Here is an 18083-nt window from a genome sequence, read left to right as displayed (position 1 = left end):
GGGCATAACCCCTGGAGGTGGGGGCTGTGCCTAGCTGTGCAAGAGGAGTGTCTGAGCCCAACACCAGCCACTCACAGTCACATCATAAGGACTCTCTCACCACAGAACCAGCAGCACTCCAGAGCAGTCACTGCTGCAGGAGAGACAGGCAGCTGAAGCAGGCACAGAGTGCTGTGGACATAACCTCTGGAGGCGGGGACTGTGCCCAGATGTGCAGGAGGAGTGTCTGAGCACAGCACCAGCCGCTCACAGTCACATCATAAGGACTCTCTGGCCACAGAACCAGCAGCACTCCAGGGCAGTCACTGCTGCGGGAGAGACAGGCAGCTGAAGCAGGCACAGAGTGTTGTGGACATAACCCCTGGAGGCGGGGGCTGTGCCCAGCTGTGCCGGAGGAGGGTCTGAGCGCAGCACCAGCCACTCACAGTCACATCAGAAGGTCTCTCTCACCCCAGAACCCGCAGCACTCCGGAGCAGTCACTGCTGCAGGGAGGCACAGAGTGCTGTGGACATACCCCTGGAGGAGGGGCTGTGCCTAGCTGTGCAGGAGGAGTGTCTGAGCGCAGCACCAGCCACTCACAGTCACATCATAAGGACTCTCTCACCCCAGAACCAGCAGCTCTCCAGAGCAGTCACTGCTGCAGGGAGAGACAGGCAGCTGAAGCAGGCACAGAGTGCTGTGGACATAACCCCTGGAGGCGGGGGCTGTGCCCAGCTGTGCTGGAGGAGTGTCTGAGCACAGCACCAGACACTCACAGTAACATCATAAGGACTCTCTCACCCCAGAACCAGCAGCTCTGCAGAGCAGTCACTGCTGCAGGAGAGACAGGCAGCTGAAGCAGGCACAGAGTGCTGTGGACATAACCCCTGGAGGCGGGGGCTGTGCCCAGCTGTGGAGGAGGAGTGTCTGAGCGCAGCGCCAGCCACTCACAATCACATCATAAGGACTCCCTGACCACAGAACCAGCAGCACTCAGAGCAGTCACTGCTGCAGGAGAGACAGGCAGCTGAAGCAGGCACAGAGTGCTGTGAACATAACCCCTGGAGGCGGGGGCTGTGCCCAGCTGTGCAGGAGGAGTGTCTGAGCGCAGCACCAGCCGCTCACAGTCACATCATAAGGACTCTCTCACCCCAGAACCAGCAGCTCTCGGGAGCAGTCACTGCCGCAGGGAGGCACAGAGTGCTGTGGACATAAGCCCTGGAGGCTAGGGTGGTGCCCAGCTGTGCAGGAGGAGTGTCTGAGCGCAGCACCAGCCCCTCACAGTCACATCATAAGGACTCTCTCACCCCAGAACCATCAGCACTCCGGAGCAGTCACTGCTCAGGGAGAGACAGACAGCTGAAGCAGGCACAGAGTGCTGTGTACATAGCCTCTGGAGGCGGGGGTTGTGCCCAGCTGTGCAGGAGGAGTGTCTGAGCGCAGCACCAGCCACTCAGTCACATCATAAGGACTCTCTCACCCCAGAACCAGCAGCTCTCCAGAGCAGTCACTGCTGCAGGAGAGACAGGCAGCTGAAGCAGGCACAGAGTGCTGTGGACATAACCCCTGGAGGCGGGGCTGTGCCCAGCTGTGCAGGAGGAGTGTCTGAGCCCAGCACCAGCCACTCACAGTCACATCATAAGGACTCTCTCACCCCAGAACCAGCAGCACTCAGAGCAGTCAGTGCTGCATGAGAGACAGGCAGCTGAAGCAGGCACAGTGATGGGCAAACCGAGAGAAAAGAAGGAGCGCCGGGCACTGCTCAACGAGGGGGAGGACAACGAGATGGTGGGTTTTACTGTCACTGACACAAAGAGCCTTTTACCTTTAATCTGTGGGATGCTGGGTGAGTCTGTGGGTTGTGTGCTCTTGCTGCTTGGGTGACATTTATTTTTGTTTATGTGCAGTTTTATAGCGCTGATACTGTTTGTTACACTTATAACGTGGTAAATCAAAACTTTCTTTAATCAGCTGCGTCCGCAATGTACTTTGGGAAGAAATCGTTTGGAAAACGACCTGAACCTGGCCGGGCAGGAGCGAGTAATCTCAGCTAATGCCTTACTAGCCTGCGAGGAATGCTTCCCAGGTTAATAATCTCCCTCTGGTTCTTGCGTGGTAAGGTGCGCGCCTTGGAAGGGTCCCAGCTTCAAGCGCCCTTTCGCCCCGGGGCACCGGGTGCAACGCCTGCTGGGTGGGCGGCTGCTGGGGACTGAAGGTTCCCGAGTAACACTGATAAGAAGTGTAAAGTTAGACATTTACTACAGAGACACGCCTAATGATCACCCCAGTGTACGCGTGAAATGACACCGTCCGCAGTGACAAGCTTCCTCTTTTGGTGTAAGTGAACATTCATGGTTTAAAATAAGGATGTTAAAGTATGAAATATGTGTACAACTCAGGACAGGACAGAAGACAGGGATGGTGCGACGTCAGGAATAAACGGTCCTGAAGCAAGAGAGATGCATCTTGGGTAGAACTGCAGCGCACCTGCCAGTGTATTATACAGAATAAAGTATCCCCAGCATGTCCGCACCTAGTGTTGTAAAAGGGTCCTCTGCTGATTGATGGACAGGGTCGTCCATAACTGGTCAGAGAGGACCGATGCTGGTTAAGTGCAGGACTACAGTAGGGAAAGCTACTAGTGCTCATCAGATGTGAACACGTCTCCTAGGAAACGACAGATGTTTGCCAGTTTACATTTTGAGTAACTTACTTTGGCAGCTTTGACCAGGTGGCTGGGTAGAATCATTTGCTAGAGCAGCAACATGCCAATGTGTGTGCACATGTATGTTTGCATATGTCTGTGTTTGTGTATCTATTCTGCTGTGTGCTGGTATTTGCCAGTTTGCAATTTGGGCAGCTCCCTTCGACAGCCCTGACGAGGTGGGTAGCTAAGGTAGCAACAGGCACATGTGTGTGTGTGAGGTGTGTCTGTGTTCCCGTGCATGTGTGTGTGTCTGTGAGTGTGAGATGTGTGCGTGTGTGACATGTGTGTGTGTGTGTGAGGTGTGTCTGTGTGCCCGTGCATGTGTGTGTGTGTCTGTGTGTGCACGTGCGTGTGTGAGATGTCTGTGCTTGTGTGTGTGTGTGCATGTTTACATGTGTATTTGTGCAGCTGTGAGTTGGTGTGAGAACATGTTTGAGAGAGATTGAGAGGATGCCCATCACATCCACTTCCTGTGCTCATGCTATGACCTAGGCTGAAGGTCCTGTTGGAAGCCTCTCTTGGGTGCTCAGGAAGTGCCTTCTCTGAAGGAGGTGTGTGCCGAGGTTATGTGAGGTGACAACCCCACCAACGCTTCGGCAGTGGGCTCTTTCCTGACTGTGACGGGTCTGTATGGTTTGGTCCTGTAGAATAGGAACGTTTGTGATAGTTGGTCTCTGTAGAGGGCAGGTGGAGGTGGTCATCCACATTCCGCGAGACAACAAGCCTCCATCACCTTGGCTGTGCCCGGGTTCTGGATGTGGCTGGTCTGTGGGGATTGGTCCCTCAGGGAGAGTGAATTTGGGATTAGGAGGATGTACCGGGGTTGTGAGGGGCTCGATAAGGAGCTCTATTCGTGGATTAGGATCACGAAGGGTAGAAGTCCTGATTATTTTTTATTCCATGAGTGCAGCCCTGATCTGACATACGGTGTGTGGTAACACTAATATGTGTTTGTTAGAAATGGGGTCTCTGGTTGACAGTCAGGTTACCCCCTGTTCAAGCAAGGACCCTCACTCTAGTTAGGATAAAAGAGAATCACCCTCAGCTAACCCCTGCTTACCCCCTTGGTAGCTTGGCAGAGCAGTAGGCTTAACCTCAGAGTGCTGGGCGTAAAGTATTTGTACCAACACACACAGTAACTCAATGAAAACACCACAAAATGACACAACACCAGTTTAGAAAAATAGGAAATATTTATCTAGACAAAACAAGACCAAAACGACAAAAATCCAACATACACAAGTCAAGTTATGATTTTTTTAAAGGTTTAAAATAAAAAGAGTCTTTAGGTAGTTGTAACAACACACTAGCGCTGCTAGCGTGTAAATGTACCTGGTTTGCGTCAAAAATAACCCCGCACGGGCGGTGTGCGTCGAAAATAACCCTGCACGGTTATATGCGTCGAAAACAACTCGGCACGGCGATGCGCGTCGAAAAAGCCAGCCACGCGACGGTCCGAAAGTCCCGCGGCGCAGGTTGCGATCTCTCAGCCTTCGTCAGCGATGCTGCGCGTCGTTTCTCCTGCTCCGGGCGTCGATTCTCCGGTCGCGTTTCCTGCGGCGTCGTTTCTCAGCTGCGGAGCCGGCGTCGCGTCGTTTTCTCAGCCGCGATCGGATTCGCGTCGATCTTTTCTCCGCACGGCGCTCGGTGCGTGTATTTTTGTCCTTAGGCTGCCAGCCTCTCCTTTCAGGGTCCCAGGAACTGGAAGGGCACCACAGAGCAGAGTAGGGGTCTTTCCAGAGACTCCAGGTGCTGGCAGGAAGAAGTCTTTGCTATCCCTGAGACTTCAACAACAGGAGGCAAGCTCTACATCAAGCCCTTGGAGATTTCTTCTTCAAGATGGAAGGCACACAAAGTCCAGTCTTTGCCCTCTTACTCTGGCAGAAGTAGCACTGCAGGAAAGCTCCACAAAGCACAGTCACAGGCAGGGCAGCACTTGTTCCTCAGCGATCAGCTCTTCTCCAGGCAGAGGTTCCCCTTGATTCCAGAAGTGTTTCTAAAGTTTGTAAGTTTGGGTGCCCTTCTTATACCCATTTTAGTCTTTGAAGTCACCTTTCTTCAAAGGGGACTCACACCTTCTTGTGAAATCCTGCCTTGCCCAGGCAAGGCCTCAGACACACACCAGGGGGCTGGAGACAGCATTGTCAGAGGCAGGCACAGTCCTTTCAGATGAGAGTGACCACTCCACCCCTCCCTCCTAGCAGAGATGGCTAATCAGGAAATGCAGATCACACCCCAGCTCCCTTTGTGTCACTGTCTGGTGTGAGGTGAAAAACAACCCAACTGTCAAACTGACCCAGACAGGGAATCCACAAACAAGGCAGAGTCACAGAATGGTTTAAGCAAGAAAATGCTCACTTTCTAAAAGTGGCATTTCCAACCTCACAATCTTAAAATCAACTTTACTAAAAGATGTATTTTTAAATTGTGAGTTCAGGGATCCCAAACTCCACATGTCCATCTACTCTCTAGGGGAATCTACACTTTAATCATATTTAAAGGTAGCCCCCATATTATCCTATGAGAGAGAGACAGACCTTGCAACAGTGAAAACGAAATTGGCAGTATTTCACTGTCAGGACATATAAACCACATTACTATATGTCCTACCTTATCCATACACTGCACCCTGCCCTTGGGGCTACCTAGGGCATACCTTAGGGGTGCCTTACATGTAAGGAAAGGGAAGGTTTAGGCCTGGCAAGTGGGTACACTTGTCAAGTCGAATTTACAGTGTAAAAATACACATACAGACACTGCAGTGGCAGGTCTGAGACATGATTACAGAGCTACTTATGTGGGTGGCACAACCAGTGCTGCAGGCCCACTAGTAGCATTTGATTTACAGGCCCTGGCACCTCTAGTGCACCTTACTAGGGACTTACTAGTAAATCAAATATGCCAATCATGGATAAACCACTTACATACAATTTAAACAGGAGAGCATATGCACTTTAGCACTGGTTAGCAGTGGTAAAGTGCTCAGAGTTGAAAAGCCAACAGCAACATGTCAGAAAAATATAGGAGGCAGGAGGCAAAAAAGTCTGGGGATGACCCTGCATAAGCAAAAGTCCAACACGACCCCCTACCAGCCTAAAGCCAGGGGAGAACAATCAATACCTTGATGTACTTCCCTGATTGGGGCGATAGAACAGGGACCCAGGCCCACAACAGCAGGGGCATGTTCCCGTTCTACGCCTTCCTGACTCCAGTTGGATCCCTCTGTCCATACTCTCAGGGCCCACTAAGCTAACCCATGGGGAACCCTTCTCCACATCTACAGACACCATCTGTGCAACACCTAACTTTACTTTGCTCACAGATGTGTTGCAATGGGCAGATAGTACCACCAGGGCCAACACAGTGGTGTTGCCCACTCCACCCCCGGGGTGTGACTCTCGTCCTCCCCCCCCCAGGGGCAACTCTGTCCACCAGGACAGCAAGCCACAGTGGCCCCAGACAACTGTCAGGGATGAGGGCCCGACCTCAGGCCTCTCTAACCACTGTGACTGTGGAGAGTGGGGGGTGGTAGCCCCAGGTGCCTGGCACCCTTTGACCACTCTCTCTTCCACCAGGTCAGGGATGTTAACCTGACCCTGGTCCTCCCCTCTGGGGCTCTGTACCCTCCCCGCAGAAGCGGCACCCCCAGAGTCAAAAACTGTCAGGGTGCTTGTAGAAGCAGTCCTGCACAATTCTCCCATCAGTGCAGGGATGTTAACCTGCAACTGATCCTCCAACCTGGGGTCTGTACCTTCAGGTTGGACCAGGGCCAGGGGTGAGGCTTCCCTCCCCCTGCCCTCTCTTCTGGGGTCCTGAACCACCCAACTAGGAGCGGCCCCCCCAGAAGACAACATGGTAGGGGCACTGTTAGCAGTAGCCCCTTCCTCCAGGTCAGGGGGGACACCCTTAACCTGGCCTCCCAATCCAGGGCCTGTACCCACAGACTGGATCACTGCCTGGCAAACCAGGACTTCCTGGGGGGCATACCTACCCCCTACCAGGTCAGAGTTTACCCTCTGAACCTGGTCATCCAACCCAGGGTCACCACCCTGCGGTTGAACCACTGCCTGGCACACCAGGACTTCCTTGGGAGCACACTTACCCCCCAGCAGGTCAGAGTTTACCCCCTGAACCTGATCATTCAACCCAGAGTCACCACCCTGCGGTTGAACCATTGCCTGGCACACCAGGACTTCCAGGGGGGCACACTTACCCCCCTCAAGGGACACACTGTCCCGAAGGGCCACACAAGAGTCTGGCTGGCGCAGGTCTCCTGACCTCTGCCCATCTGACAGAGTCTGGATTCCCCCCAACCCAGACATGGTCTCACCAAGGTCATTCATGGGGGGCTCTGCTCTCAGAGCTGACCCCTGACCCTCCAGGTTCTCCACTGGGGTCCGCAACCCCCTCTCAACCCTCTGTCTGGACTTCTGCACCCCCTCACTAGGAGTGGTACTGCCAGACACCAGAACTGGTGGGACGCTGGCTACAGCGGCCCCCCCAAGTTCTCCTGACACTGTGGGGTCTCCCTCAACAGATGGCCCTATGGTACAGGCTAGGCTCCCCTCCTGGTGTTCCCGCAGGGAACCCTCCAGGACCTGGGACCGGATCTCGGGCACCTTGGGCCTCAACCCATCCCCATTCCCTCTCCTCTGAGACTGGACATGGGGTCCCTCACCCATCCCACTACACTGGGACCTACCTGGGACACTACAATCCTTCCCTACCTCACCTGGTTGGGAACTACCTAGACCACTCCTCTCAGGAGCACCCCCAAATGCCTCTTCAGACTCTCTGGTACTCACCCAGAAGTCTGCCTCCATTGTAAGCTCCCTGGGGTCAGAGAACTCACACTCCACCTGGTGTTGGCATAGCTCTGGAAAATAAGGACTAGACATATGCTCTCCAGCAATTACATCACTCAGCCCCTCACATGAATTAACCAAAGTACCCTTCATCCAACCATCCAGTGACTCTGCTTTGAAAAAGCACCCCACATCACCCTCCTGAGACTGGTGAGACAGTACCTGACTGTCCCTGACACTCAACCCACACTCTTCTGGGATGTTTTCACACTCCATAACCAGGACTTCTACCTGGGGGGAACCCCTCTCCCTGTCACTCTCACCTAGAGTCAGTAGAGTGTCCCTCCCACCAGTAGGAATATGACTCCCCATGCCAGTTCCCCAATCCACCTCAGAGACCCTGTGCATCACTGGAGCTACCTCATACCCCTAAACCTCCTGGCGTGTGTTAACTCCCTCCTTCAAGTAGGGCACCACCTCTCTGGGCATGTGCACTTCTTCAGCAGTACTGGATACAAGATTTTTGCTGCCACCATCTGAACTGGACTCAGCCCTCATGGCCTCCAGCTTCAGCTCTTCACAGCTCAGCTCTTGAGCTGCAATCCTTTCTTTTTCCAGGACTAAGGCTCTCTTCTCCTCAGCCCTCTCAAGCTCTGCATCTAGCTCTTCCAGACTCCGGATTCGAGCTAGGAGCCAATCATCTCTTTCTGTTCCCTCCTCAGGGCCACTGCCCTCCTCTTCGGAGTAGTCCTCCTCCTCAGAGTCATTTGGTGGTGTTGCCTGACAACGTTTCAATTCATACTGAAACAGGGCTGACTCAAGATCCTCCCTTCTGGATTTCTTGTTCACAGCCAGTCCCCTTTCCATGCAGAATGCTTTAAGCTGCCACTTTTTATACATAAATAGGTGCCAGAAATTGACTTCCATTCTGCAAAGGCTTCACAACCAAAAAACAAAGTCCAAAAATATTAGCAATACTTCCAGGAGGACATCAGAGAACAAAAAGCAGAATCACAAGACAAGTAGTATGTGGTCACGTAGTGGTCTGAACTCAAAACAGTAGTGTACACTTAATTACTGTATGTCAAGTACAAATACAAGTCCAATCCCGACCGCTGGTCACCAATGTTAGAAATGGGGTCTCTGGTTGACAGTCAGGTTACCCCCTGTTCAAGCAAGGACCCTCACTCTAGTTAGGATAAAAGAGAATCACCCTCAGCTAACCCCTGCTTACCCCCTTGGTAGCTTGGCAGAGCAGTAGGCTTAACCTCAGAGTGCTGGGCGTAAAGTATTTGTACCAACACACACAGTAACTCAATGAAAACACCACAAAATGACACAACACCAGTTTAGAAAAATAGGAAATATTTATCTAGACAAAACAAGACCAAAACGACAAAAATCCAACATACACAAGTCAAGTTATGATTTTTTTAAAGGTTTAAAATAAAAAGAGTCTTTAGGTAGTTGTAACAACACACTAGCGCTGCTAGCGTGTAAATGTACCTGGTTTGCGTCAAAAATAACCCCGCACGGGCGGTGTGCGTCGAAAATAACCCTGCACGGTTATATGCGTCGAAAACAACTCGGCACGGCGATGCGCGTCGAAAAAGCCAGCCACGCGACGGTCCGAAAGTCCCGCGGCGCAGGTTGCGATCTCTCAGCCTTCGTCAGCGATGCTGCGCGTCGTTTCTCCTGCTCCGGGCGTCGATTCTCCGGTCGCGTTTCCTGCGGCGTCGTTTCTCAGCTGCGGAGCCGGCGTCGCGTCGTTTTCTCAGCCGCGATCGGATTCGCGTCGATCTTTTCTCCGCACGGCGCTCGGTGCGTGTATTTTTGTCCTTAGGCTGCCAGCCTCTCCTTTCAGGGTCCCAGGAACTGGAAGGGCACCACAGAGCAGAGTAGGGGTCTCTCCAGAGACTCCAGGTGCTGGCAGGAAGAAGTCTTTGCTATCCCTGAGACTTCAACAACAGGAGGCAAGCTCTACATCAAGCCCTTGGAGATTTCTTCTTCAAGATGGAAGGCACACAAAGTCCAGTCTTTGCCCTCTTACTCTGGCAGAAGTAGCACTGCAGGAAAGCTCCACAAAGCACAGTCACAGGCAGGGCAGCACTTGTTCCTCAGCGATCAGCTCTTCTCCAGGCAGAGGTTCCCCTTGATTCCAGAAGTGTTTCTAAAGTTTGTAAGTTTGGGTGCCCTTCTTATACCCATTTTAGTCTTTGAAGTCACCTTTCTTCAAAGGGGACTCACACCTTCTTGTGAAATCCTGCCTTGCCCAGGCAAGGCCTCAGACACACACCAGGGGGCTGGAGACAGCATTGTCAGAGGCAGGCACAGTCCTTTCAGATGAGAGTGACCACTCCACCCCTCCCTCCTAGCAGAGATGGCTAATCAGGAAATGCAGATCACACCCCAGCTCCCTTTGTGTCACTGTCTGGTGTGAGGTGAAAAACAACCCAACTGTCAAACTGACCCAGACAGGGAATCCACAAACAAGGCAGAGTCACAGAATGGTTTAAGCAAGAAAATGCTCACTTTCTAAAAGTGGCATTTCCAACCTCACAATCTTAAAATCAACTTTACTAAAAGATGTATTTTTAAATTGTGAGTTCAGGGATCCCAAACTCCACATGTCCATCTACTCTCTAGGGGAATCTACACTTTAATCATATTTAAAGGTAGCCCCCATATTATCCTATGAGAGAGAGACAGACCTTGCAACAGTGAAAACGAAATTGGCAGTATTTCACTGTCAGGACATATAAACCACATTACTATATGTCCTACCTTATCCATACACTGCACCCTGCCCTTGGGGCTACCTAGGGCATACCTTAGGGGTGCCTTACATGTAAGGAAAGGGAAGGTTTAGGCCTGGCAAGTGGGTACACTTGTCAAGTCGAATTTACAGTGTAAAAATACACATACAGACACTGCAGTGGCAGGTCTGAGACATGATTACAGAGCTACTTATGTGGGTGGCACAACCAGTGCTGCAGGCCCACTAGTAGCATTTGATTTACAGGCCCTGGCACCTCTAGTGCACCTTACTAGGGACTTACTAGTAAATCAAATATGCCAATCATGGATAAACCACTTACATACAATTTAAACAGGAGAGCATATGCACTTTAGCACTGGTTAGCAGTGGTAAAGTGCTCAGAGTTGAAAAGCCAACAGCAACATGTCAGAAAAATATAGGAGGCAGGAGGCAAAAAAGTCTGGGGATGACCCTGCATAAGCAAAAGTCCAACAGTGTTCAAATGGTTTTAGTTTTCCACTCTTTGGGGAATTTATTTGTGAATCTATTGAGCTCTAAATTAAACAAACGGATTATTGTTGCTATATTAGTTCCACGACCATATAAGGCTTGTCCAGGAGACCCCCTGAGCCTGAGGTCAAGCAGTACATTACTGTGAGCTTCACTTGGTGGTGACAGAGAGCACCAGGCAGCAATAAGGACATGATGCTGACTCTGTAATTATCTTCATTTCAACTCGGAAGGAAATTGTAAATAAGTAGAAATGGCTTTATTTTAAAGAGAGCTTGCTACATTAGAGCCAAGAGAGGCAAGCATTGGATAAAGGCCCTCTGTGCACAGACCCAAGTCCACACTGATCTGCATCTCAGAGCGAGCCAGGGCTTTGAGGCTGCCTGGTTTTCCTAGAATGTTGCAGACAGGATGGAGCCCAGTAGAGTCAGGTGTCTAGTGAAGGTTTACTGTACGATGCTTGAGACTGGTGATTGTCCTCCCTCTAAGTTGTGTTGGGATCTGGTAGGATCTGGTAGGAGTTCTCAGTAGCACCCAGATCCACACCCAAGAGTGGGAGTATGCTGCTGGATGATGAGTTTTTGTAGGGATTGGGATGGACCTCCACTCTCCTGGGAAGGGAGGACAGTCTCCAGGGGTGGGAGGACAGTCTCCAGGGGAGGGAGGACAGTCTCCAGGGGTGGGAGGACAGTCTTAGGGGCTGGATGTGTTGCTTTTTATAGGGATTGAGATTGGCCTCCTGGCTCCAATGGTGGAAAGACAGCCTCCAGGGTTAGAAGGGCACTTGTTAGGGGTGGAAGGACAGCCTCAAGGGTTAGAAGTGCAGTATCCAGGGGTGGGAGGTCGGCTTCCAGTGTGGGAGGGCAGTCTTCATGGGTGGGATGGCAGTCTCCAGGGGTGGAAGAGCAGTCTCCAGGGTTGGAAGCGTAGTATCCAGGGGTGGGAGGTCAGCTTTTAGAGTGGGTGGGCAGTCTCCAGGGTTAGAAGGGCAGTATCCAGGGGTGGGAGGTCGGCTTCCAGTGTGGGAGGGCAGTCTCCTGGGGTGGGAGGGCAGTCTCCAGAGATGGAAGGGTAGTACCCGGGGGTGGGAGGTCGGCTTCCAGTGTGGGAGGGCAGTCTCCTGGGGTGGGAGGACAGTCTCCAGGGTTAGAAGGGCAATCTCCAAGGTTGGAAGGGCAGTATCCAGGGATGGGAGGTCAGCTTCCAGAGGGGGTGGGCAGTCTCCAGGGTTGGAAGGGCAGTATCCAGGGGTGTAAAGTCAGCTTCCAGGGTGGAATGGCAGTCTCCTGGGGTGGGAGGACAGTCTCCAGGGTCGGAAGGGCAGTCCCCAGGGGTGGGTGGGCAGTCTCATCCAGCCACTCACAGATTCATGATCAGTAAGCCTTGGTTCACTCCACTGGAACTGTCCATTTCTAAACTCAATCTACATGAGAGACATCTGTGGTGAGCCTCCTCCACCAAATATTAAAATGTGTGGAGGTTTCTTTCTTTTTGAAATGATATGAGTCTCCTCCGTTCTCCCTGAAGCCAACATCTAACATGCTTGGGCAATGTCAGTTAGTGTGGTATTGACTGACGGTTTCGACCTTTCGACAACACTTTTTTGGGTTAATTGACACAATAGTGTGGTAAAAAATATTGTTTAAAAAATGTTGTGTCAAAAATATCTTTTACCACAATATCATACTGCTATATTTATAATGGTAGGTACAAAAATCTAAGAACAAAAATATAGTTGACACTGATAGTGTCCAAAAATAGACAGAAAAATTTATTTTTGATTTATTTTTTATGTAGAATTTAAAGTAGCAAATGTTAAATATTTAACACTGGCCTCCCTGGTGCGGGTCACGACCAGTGGCCGACACCGGGGAGGGGGTTTGAAAATCCTTGGATTTTCTTTTTTTTGTATTTAGCCCTGGGAGACACGGAAGAGCTTCCGTGCCTCCCCCCGCCCCCCACCCGCCCCGTCGTGATGTAAGCGCGCCGCGAGGCACGCTGACGTCACAATGTTGTTTTCCCCATCGGAGCAGGAGGCAGCAAACTGAGTTTGTGCAGTTTTGTGGCCAAAAAGTATAAAGATGGGCCTTATGTCCTTTACAAGCTGGCAAAGACATGAGATTAATCTTATGAGATGTCAGTGTTTTCAAATTGTTGATTGGACTGAATGCTATTGCATCATTAAAGTGCGAGCGGAAGGCTTAGCTGTGGAATGATTTACAGAGCAGTTCATGGTTATCTGTGCTGAAGGTTATCGCAACCAAGGGCCAGGACAGGAGCCTTCTGCTTCGAACGAAGGCAGGACTGTAATTATGCAGAAGTGAAGAGAGTGATCCAAGGGTATCTGTTTTCATTTTCTTCCAGCCACTGAAATGATTGGAAAGATGACATCGCTGAATATATTGAAGGATGAGAACAGCTTAAAGGAATGAAAGGAAGCTCTTTGGTTACTTTCTTTCCATTCAGTTTTTGTTAAAAACAAGGTTAATTGTAACTCATTATGTGCTTTTTAAAAGAAACAGAGGTAGGGAAGAAAATGACTGGGACTTCAGTGGTGCATTAGAAGCCTGTTGATAAATCCTTTGGTAAAAAGAAACGTGAATAGTCCACATGTACCCCTAAGTAACACTAAAGGAGTTCGGAGCTCCACACTATCAAACAACTATGTAAGTTGCAACATCATCTCAGGAGAAATGGGGCTTGTAAAATCAGTGGTGCCTGTAGGAAGCTGGCCTGGTGTGTGATGGACACCTATGGTGTTATCACCCTGTTCCAGGTCCAGATATCCCCTATTAGTGAGGTGTAGTCAGTGTCTAGGAAGTCAGGGCTCTCTAGAGGTAGCTGTGGATGAGCAACCAAGGCTTATCTAGGAGACATGCAAAGCTTATGCAATACCACTACAGTCACACAGCACTTACACACATGAAAGGACCACACAGTGTTAGAAAAATAAAGGTACTTTATTATAGTAACACAAATACTACAATACTGTATAGGCAATACTCTACTAGCAGGTGAGTAAACACTCTAATATATACACATTAGTAATCAGGAACGGGCATAGAAAGCAATAGAAAACAGTGAAATAGCAGAAAATAATAGAGACCTAGGGGGAGACCAAACCATATACTAAGAAATTGGACTGTGAAAGGCAGGCTCCCACCCAAGAAAGTGAAATCAGGAGAAGGGAGCTGGAGGAACTAGGAACCCCACAAGGTAAGTACCAGGGTGCACCCCAGAGACAAGGAGAGGAGAGGTACGTACCTGGTTTTCCCCAAACCCAACAAGAGGACTTTGGAAAAAGATTGTGCAAGACCCTACCAAGAATGGAAGAACCCAAAGGTGGATCCTGACTGAAGAGGACCTGCAAAGGAAAGGGACCAAGTCCAGTTTGAGGTGAAGTTTCCGGTTGTGGCAGGAGCTGAAACCCACCCTTATGTGGATGCAGGACCAGGTTGACGGTGGACAAAGAAGGTCAGCAATGCAGCACAGGAGCAGAGGAGGAGTTCCAGAAGTGATGCAAGTGATGTCCCACATTGGCGATTGTGATGCAGTCAGTCAGTGTTCTGGAAAATGCTTGGAAAATGCAGAAGATGGAGAAGCAGGTTTGCAAGGCTTAAGCGGACCAGCAAAGTCCAGGGACTCAACCCCAGGAGGGGAGTCTGAGGTGACCCTTAGCAGCTGGGAGAGTAACACGAAGGGGAGGCAGCCCCCTCAGGCAACCCACCAGCAGCAGGTACAGTAGTAGCAGTGAGGACCACTCAGCACACCTAAAGAAGTGTCCCAGCAGGCAGGAGATGGTGAGTTGTAGGAAGAATTGCTGGGGGCCAGCCCTACCCATACCCTGAAGATCCCTTGGAGGAGGAGCAAACAGGCCATGGTAGCTGAGTTGTGGTGCACAGGGATACTGTCCTGCAAGGAGAGTCAAGGTCTTACTTTCTCCCAAGTAGGACAGCTGGTAGAAAGGATGAAGGGGACCACTCCAGACCACTACCTGGGATGGACGATCCATGCAGCTTCGTATGAGAAGATCCAAGCAGCCGGTCGTTGTTGCAGTTGGTGCCTGCAGATGCAGGGGAGTGATGCATTCACTTCAAGGGAGATTCCTTCTTGTGCAGACTGAAGACTCGCCTTCCGCAGGGGATGCACAGCCGGAGAAATGCTTTAGAAGCTGGAAGGAGCTGGAGAAACAATGTTGCAGCACAGAGTTTTTGTTGAAGTTGCAGATTGTCAGTTCCTGCGGTTCCAGTTGCAGTCCCAGTGGTGAGAAGATGACACCTATGATGTTATCACCCTACACCATGTCCAATAATCCCCCATTGGTGGCAACGGTGAGATACCTGAACCCGGTAAAAGGTGATAAGACCATAGGTGTCCACCACACACCAGGCCAGCTCCCTACAATGCCACAGACTGTTGATTGCAATTATGTGAGATCTGTGTTTTTTCTTGCTACTGGAGTAAACGCACTTTAAAGGCACAGGCAATTTCAACTTTGCATAAATTGTAAGTGCCCACAGTACTGATGCTAATTGTACAAAGAACGTTTTCACAGTTGTTTCCAGTTCTTGGTCCTGAGGAGAAACCAAAACCAGGGGGTTTGAAACACATTGGAACCTAGCACTGAGGAGTTGTTGAAGTGATTACTGGATACAGTGAACCTATGAGTGAATACAGATGCCTGACTTTGGTTTAAAGAAATAAGGCCCATATTTATACTTTTTTAGCACCTCATTTGTGCCGCTTTTTGATGCAAAAGCATTGCAAACTGACAAAATACAATTGTATTTTGTAAGTTTGCGCCACTTTTGAGTCAAGAAATGATGCAAATGCGGCGCTAAAAAAGTATAAATATGGGTCTAAGTCTCTTCAATCCCGTTATGCAGCTTCAGTGCAGGAGTATGGAGAGTTGAAATAAATAGGACGCTCTGTATGTAAAACAGTGTGAACTAGAGCATTTTTAATTTGTCACAAACTGTTAAATATTTGGCAAAAATGTTACAAATTGTCAAATTCACAATTTCTTTTCATAATTGTTGCCTATGTGTATGTGGTAGGATTTCCAAACATATTAAGATTTTGACTATTGGTATGGTTGTCCAAAATTAGGTGTAATAACACATCCTGATGTTGTCCTACAGGAGAGGTAGGCCTTATAGTAGTGAAAAAATAATTTAGGAGTTTTTCACTACCAGCACATGGTCAACTTTTTAAATGCACTGCAACCTGCCCTCTGGGCTGTTTAGCGCTTATCCTAGGAATGATTATATGTATGCAAATGGGAGGTTTGGCGCTGGCAAGAGGTTTGTCTTGCCAGGTTGGAATCATAGTTTAAACATTGGCACACAGGATGCAATGGCAGGTCGTAGAGATGTTTAAAGTGCTACTTAAGTGGATGCAACAATGAGTGCTGCGGGCTATATAGTAGCCTTTAATTTACAGGCTGTGGGTACATGTAGTAGCCCTTTACTAGTGACTTACAAGTCCATTAAATATGCCAATTGGGTGCGAGGCAATGTTACCAGCTCCTTCTGTACGTAATAACACTCTATACATGGCTACAGAAGCTTTTGATCACCAATTCCAGTAGGAACATCTGTGCATAACAACGGAAAACACATCCCATTGATAAATACAGAATTTTAAAAAATGAAAAACAAATTGTAAAAAAATCATGTATACTTGCTCAATAAACCATCAAGTCAGAATGTGCCTTTCACAGACACTACAGAATATATATGTCTAAAAGGGAACAGATTTTACTAACAAGATTTAGACTGGGGATAATTTGAAATAATGAATTCTTCTCACTGGGCCATTATGATTCTGCAGTAGAACTTGTAATGTCCATTTGGAACAACGCTTGCAACGTTTTACCTGTTTCTGTACATTATTTTGTTCATTTGCTAACAAACATTATGTTCTTAGTATGATGGAGGCTGGACAGGTGTAATCCAGCATTATTATTTCTTCACCAGTTTTGCTAACCTTTAATCTGTTTTAGTATTTGTTCATTTCTGAAGCATGCATTTCAAAAATGGAATTCACTTATGTTTTACATTCACTAGGATTTTAGATTCTTTATCTTATCTTATACTATGGGTACTGTTGTGCTAGAATATTCTGTTGGAATGCTTAATGTTACTGATTTTTGTATTTGCTTTTACTTACATTTGTATGTTCTTTTATGCTTATTTTCAAATGATAAAATAAGGCTTTTCCATTTCTACCACAATCTACAATCAAAACGGATAAAAAACTATACTATTTCAACCAAATCCTAAAAAAGGCTAAGAATGCACCGAAGATACCTACCCTATTTCTCAAGACTTTTATAGAAAATTAGCAAATCATTACACAACTAATGCAAATATCTTTGATTATTATGTAAACAAAAAAACAACAGCCTTAACTCAATTTCTGCAAATCCCCCTCACCCCGAGAAAGGTAAGCGCAGCTTCTATGCTCCTTCAAAAAGCTATGACTGACTGAATTATTGGACCTTGTCAATGTGAGTAAGCCAGCAGGCTACCACTCTGGTCCATGTCCACCTCAAATTTTCAAAAACATTGTACTATCAATTTCCATGACTCCCATGGTCATAACAAGCAGCACAACTCCTTAACGACATGAGTCTTCCCTAACTTAAAAACTTAGAAAGGCATACATAGTCCAGTTAATAAAAATCAATCAAGACCCCACAACTACAGACCTATAGCAAACAGGCCATTTATGTGCAAACTTCAAGAGAGAGAAGCTTCTGCCCTGATGTCCCAGTCAATTGAAGGGAATTCCTTACTTTCGGATTACTAAATTGGATTCTGTCCAGGAAGAGACACTGCATTTCCTCTTAGCAATATCTGGGATGACCTTAAAAACAAAATGGACCATGCCCTTTTTCTCTTGGACCTTTCAGCAGCTTTTGACAAAATGTATAATGACACACTGATCCAAAGATTTGAGAAAGTAAAAATAGAGGGCACACTCGCTTGGATAATAAAGTGACGATTCAATAGAATAAATATTATACACCATCCTCTTTTCTCTTCTTAACCATACAACATTAAAGCAGGACTCCCTCAAGGTTCAATCATCTCACCATGCTTTTCAACATCTATATGAAACAAATACCACATCTGATCAATGGTTTTGACTTAACTTTCTGTAGGTATGCAGATGACACATAGACACTTCTGAAATTTGAAAAAGCTAAAGGACATTGGAACATCCAAAATCTTCTATTCCCTCCTGACCATTAGACAGTGGATGGCATAGAAGCACCTCAAATTGAAAGCCCCAAAAACAATGACTTTCTCTGTGCCT

The 18083-nt window shown here is 48.6% G+C and overlaps 1 protein-coding gene across 4 annotated transcripts in view; it reads left to right on the top strand.

Moving 5' to 3' along the window:
• Positions 1-1589: 1589 nt before the first annotated feature.
• Positions 1590-18083, top strand: part of LOC138265205 (probable cation-transporting ATPase 13A4) — a 268240-nt gene continuing 251746 nt past the window's right edge. For all 4 annotated transcript variants that reach the window (XM_069212753.1, XM_069212757.1, XM_069212754.1 and 1 more), the window contains exon 1: positions 1590-1768. In XM_069212753.1, coding sequence (XP_069068854.1) covers positions 1703-1768 — 66 coding nt within the window. In that variant the 5' untranslated portion in view covers positions 1590-1702. The remainder of the gene's footprint in view (positions 1769-18083) is intronic.

Source organism: Pleurodeles waltl, chromosome 11, assembly GCF_031143425.1.
Source record: "Pleurodeles waltl isolate 20211129_DDA chromosome 11, aPleWal1.hap1.20221129, whole genome shotgun sequence".
Classification (NCBI taxonomy): domain Eukaryota; kingdom Metazoa; phylum Chordata; class Amphibia; order Caudata; family Salamandridae; genus Pleurodeles; species Pleurodeles waltl.
This window is presented reverse-complemented; position numbering and strand designations above follow the sequence as displayed.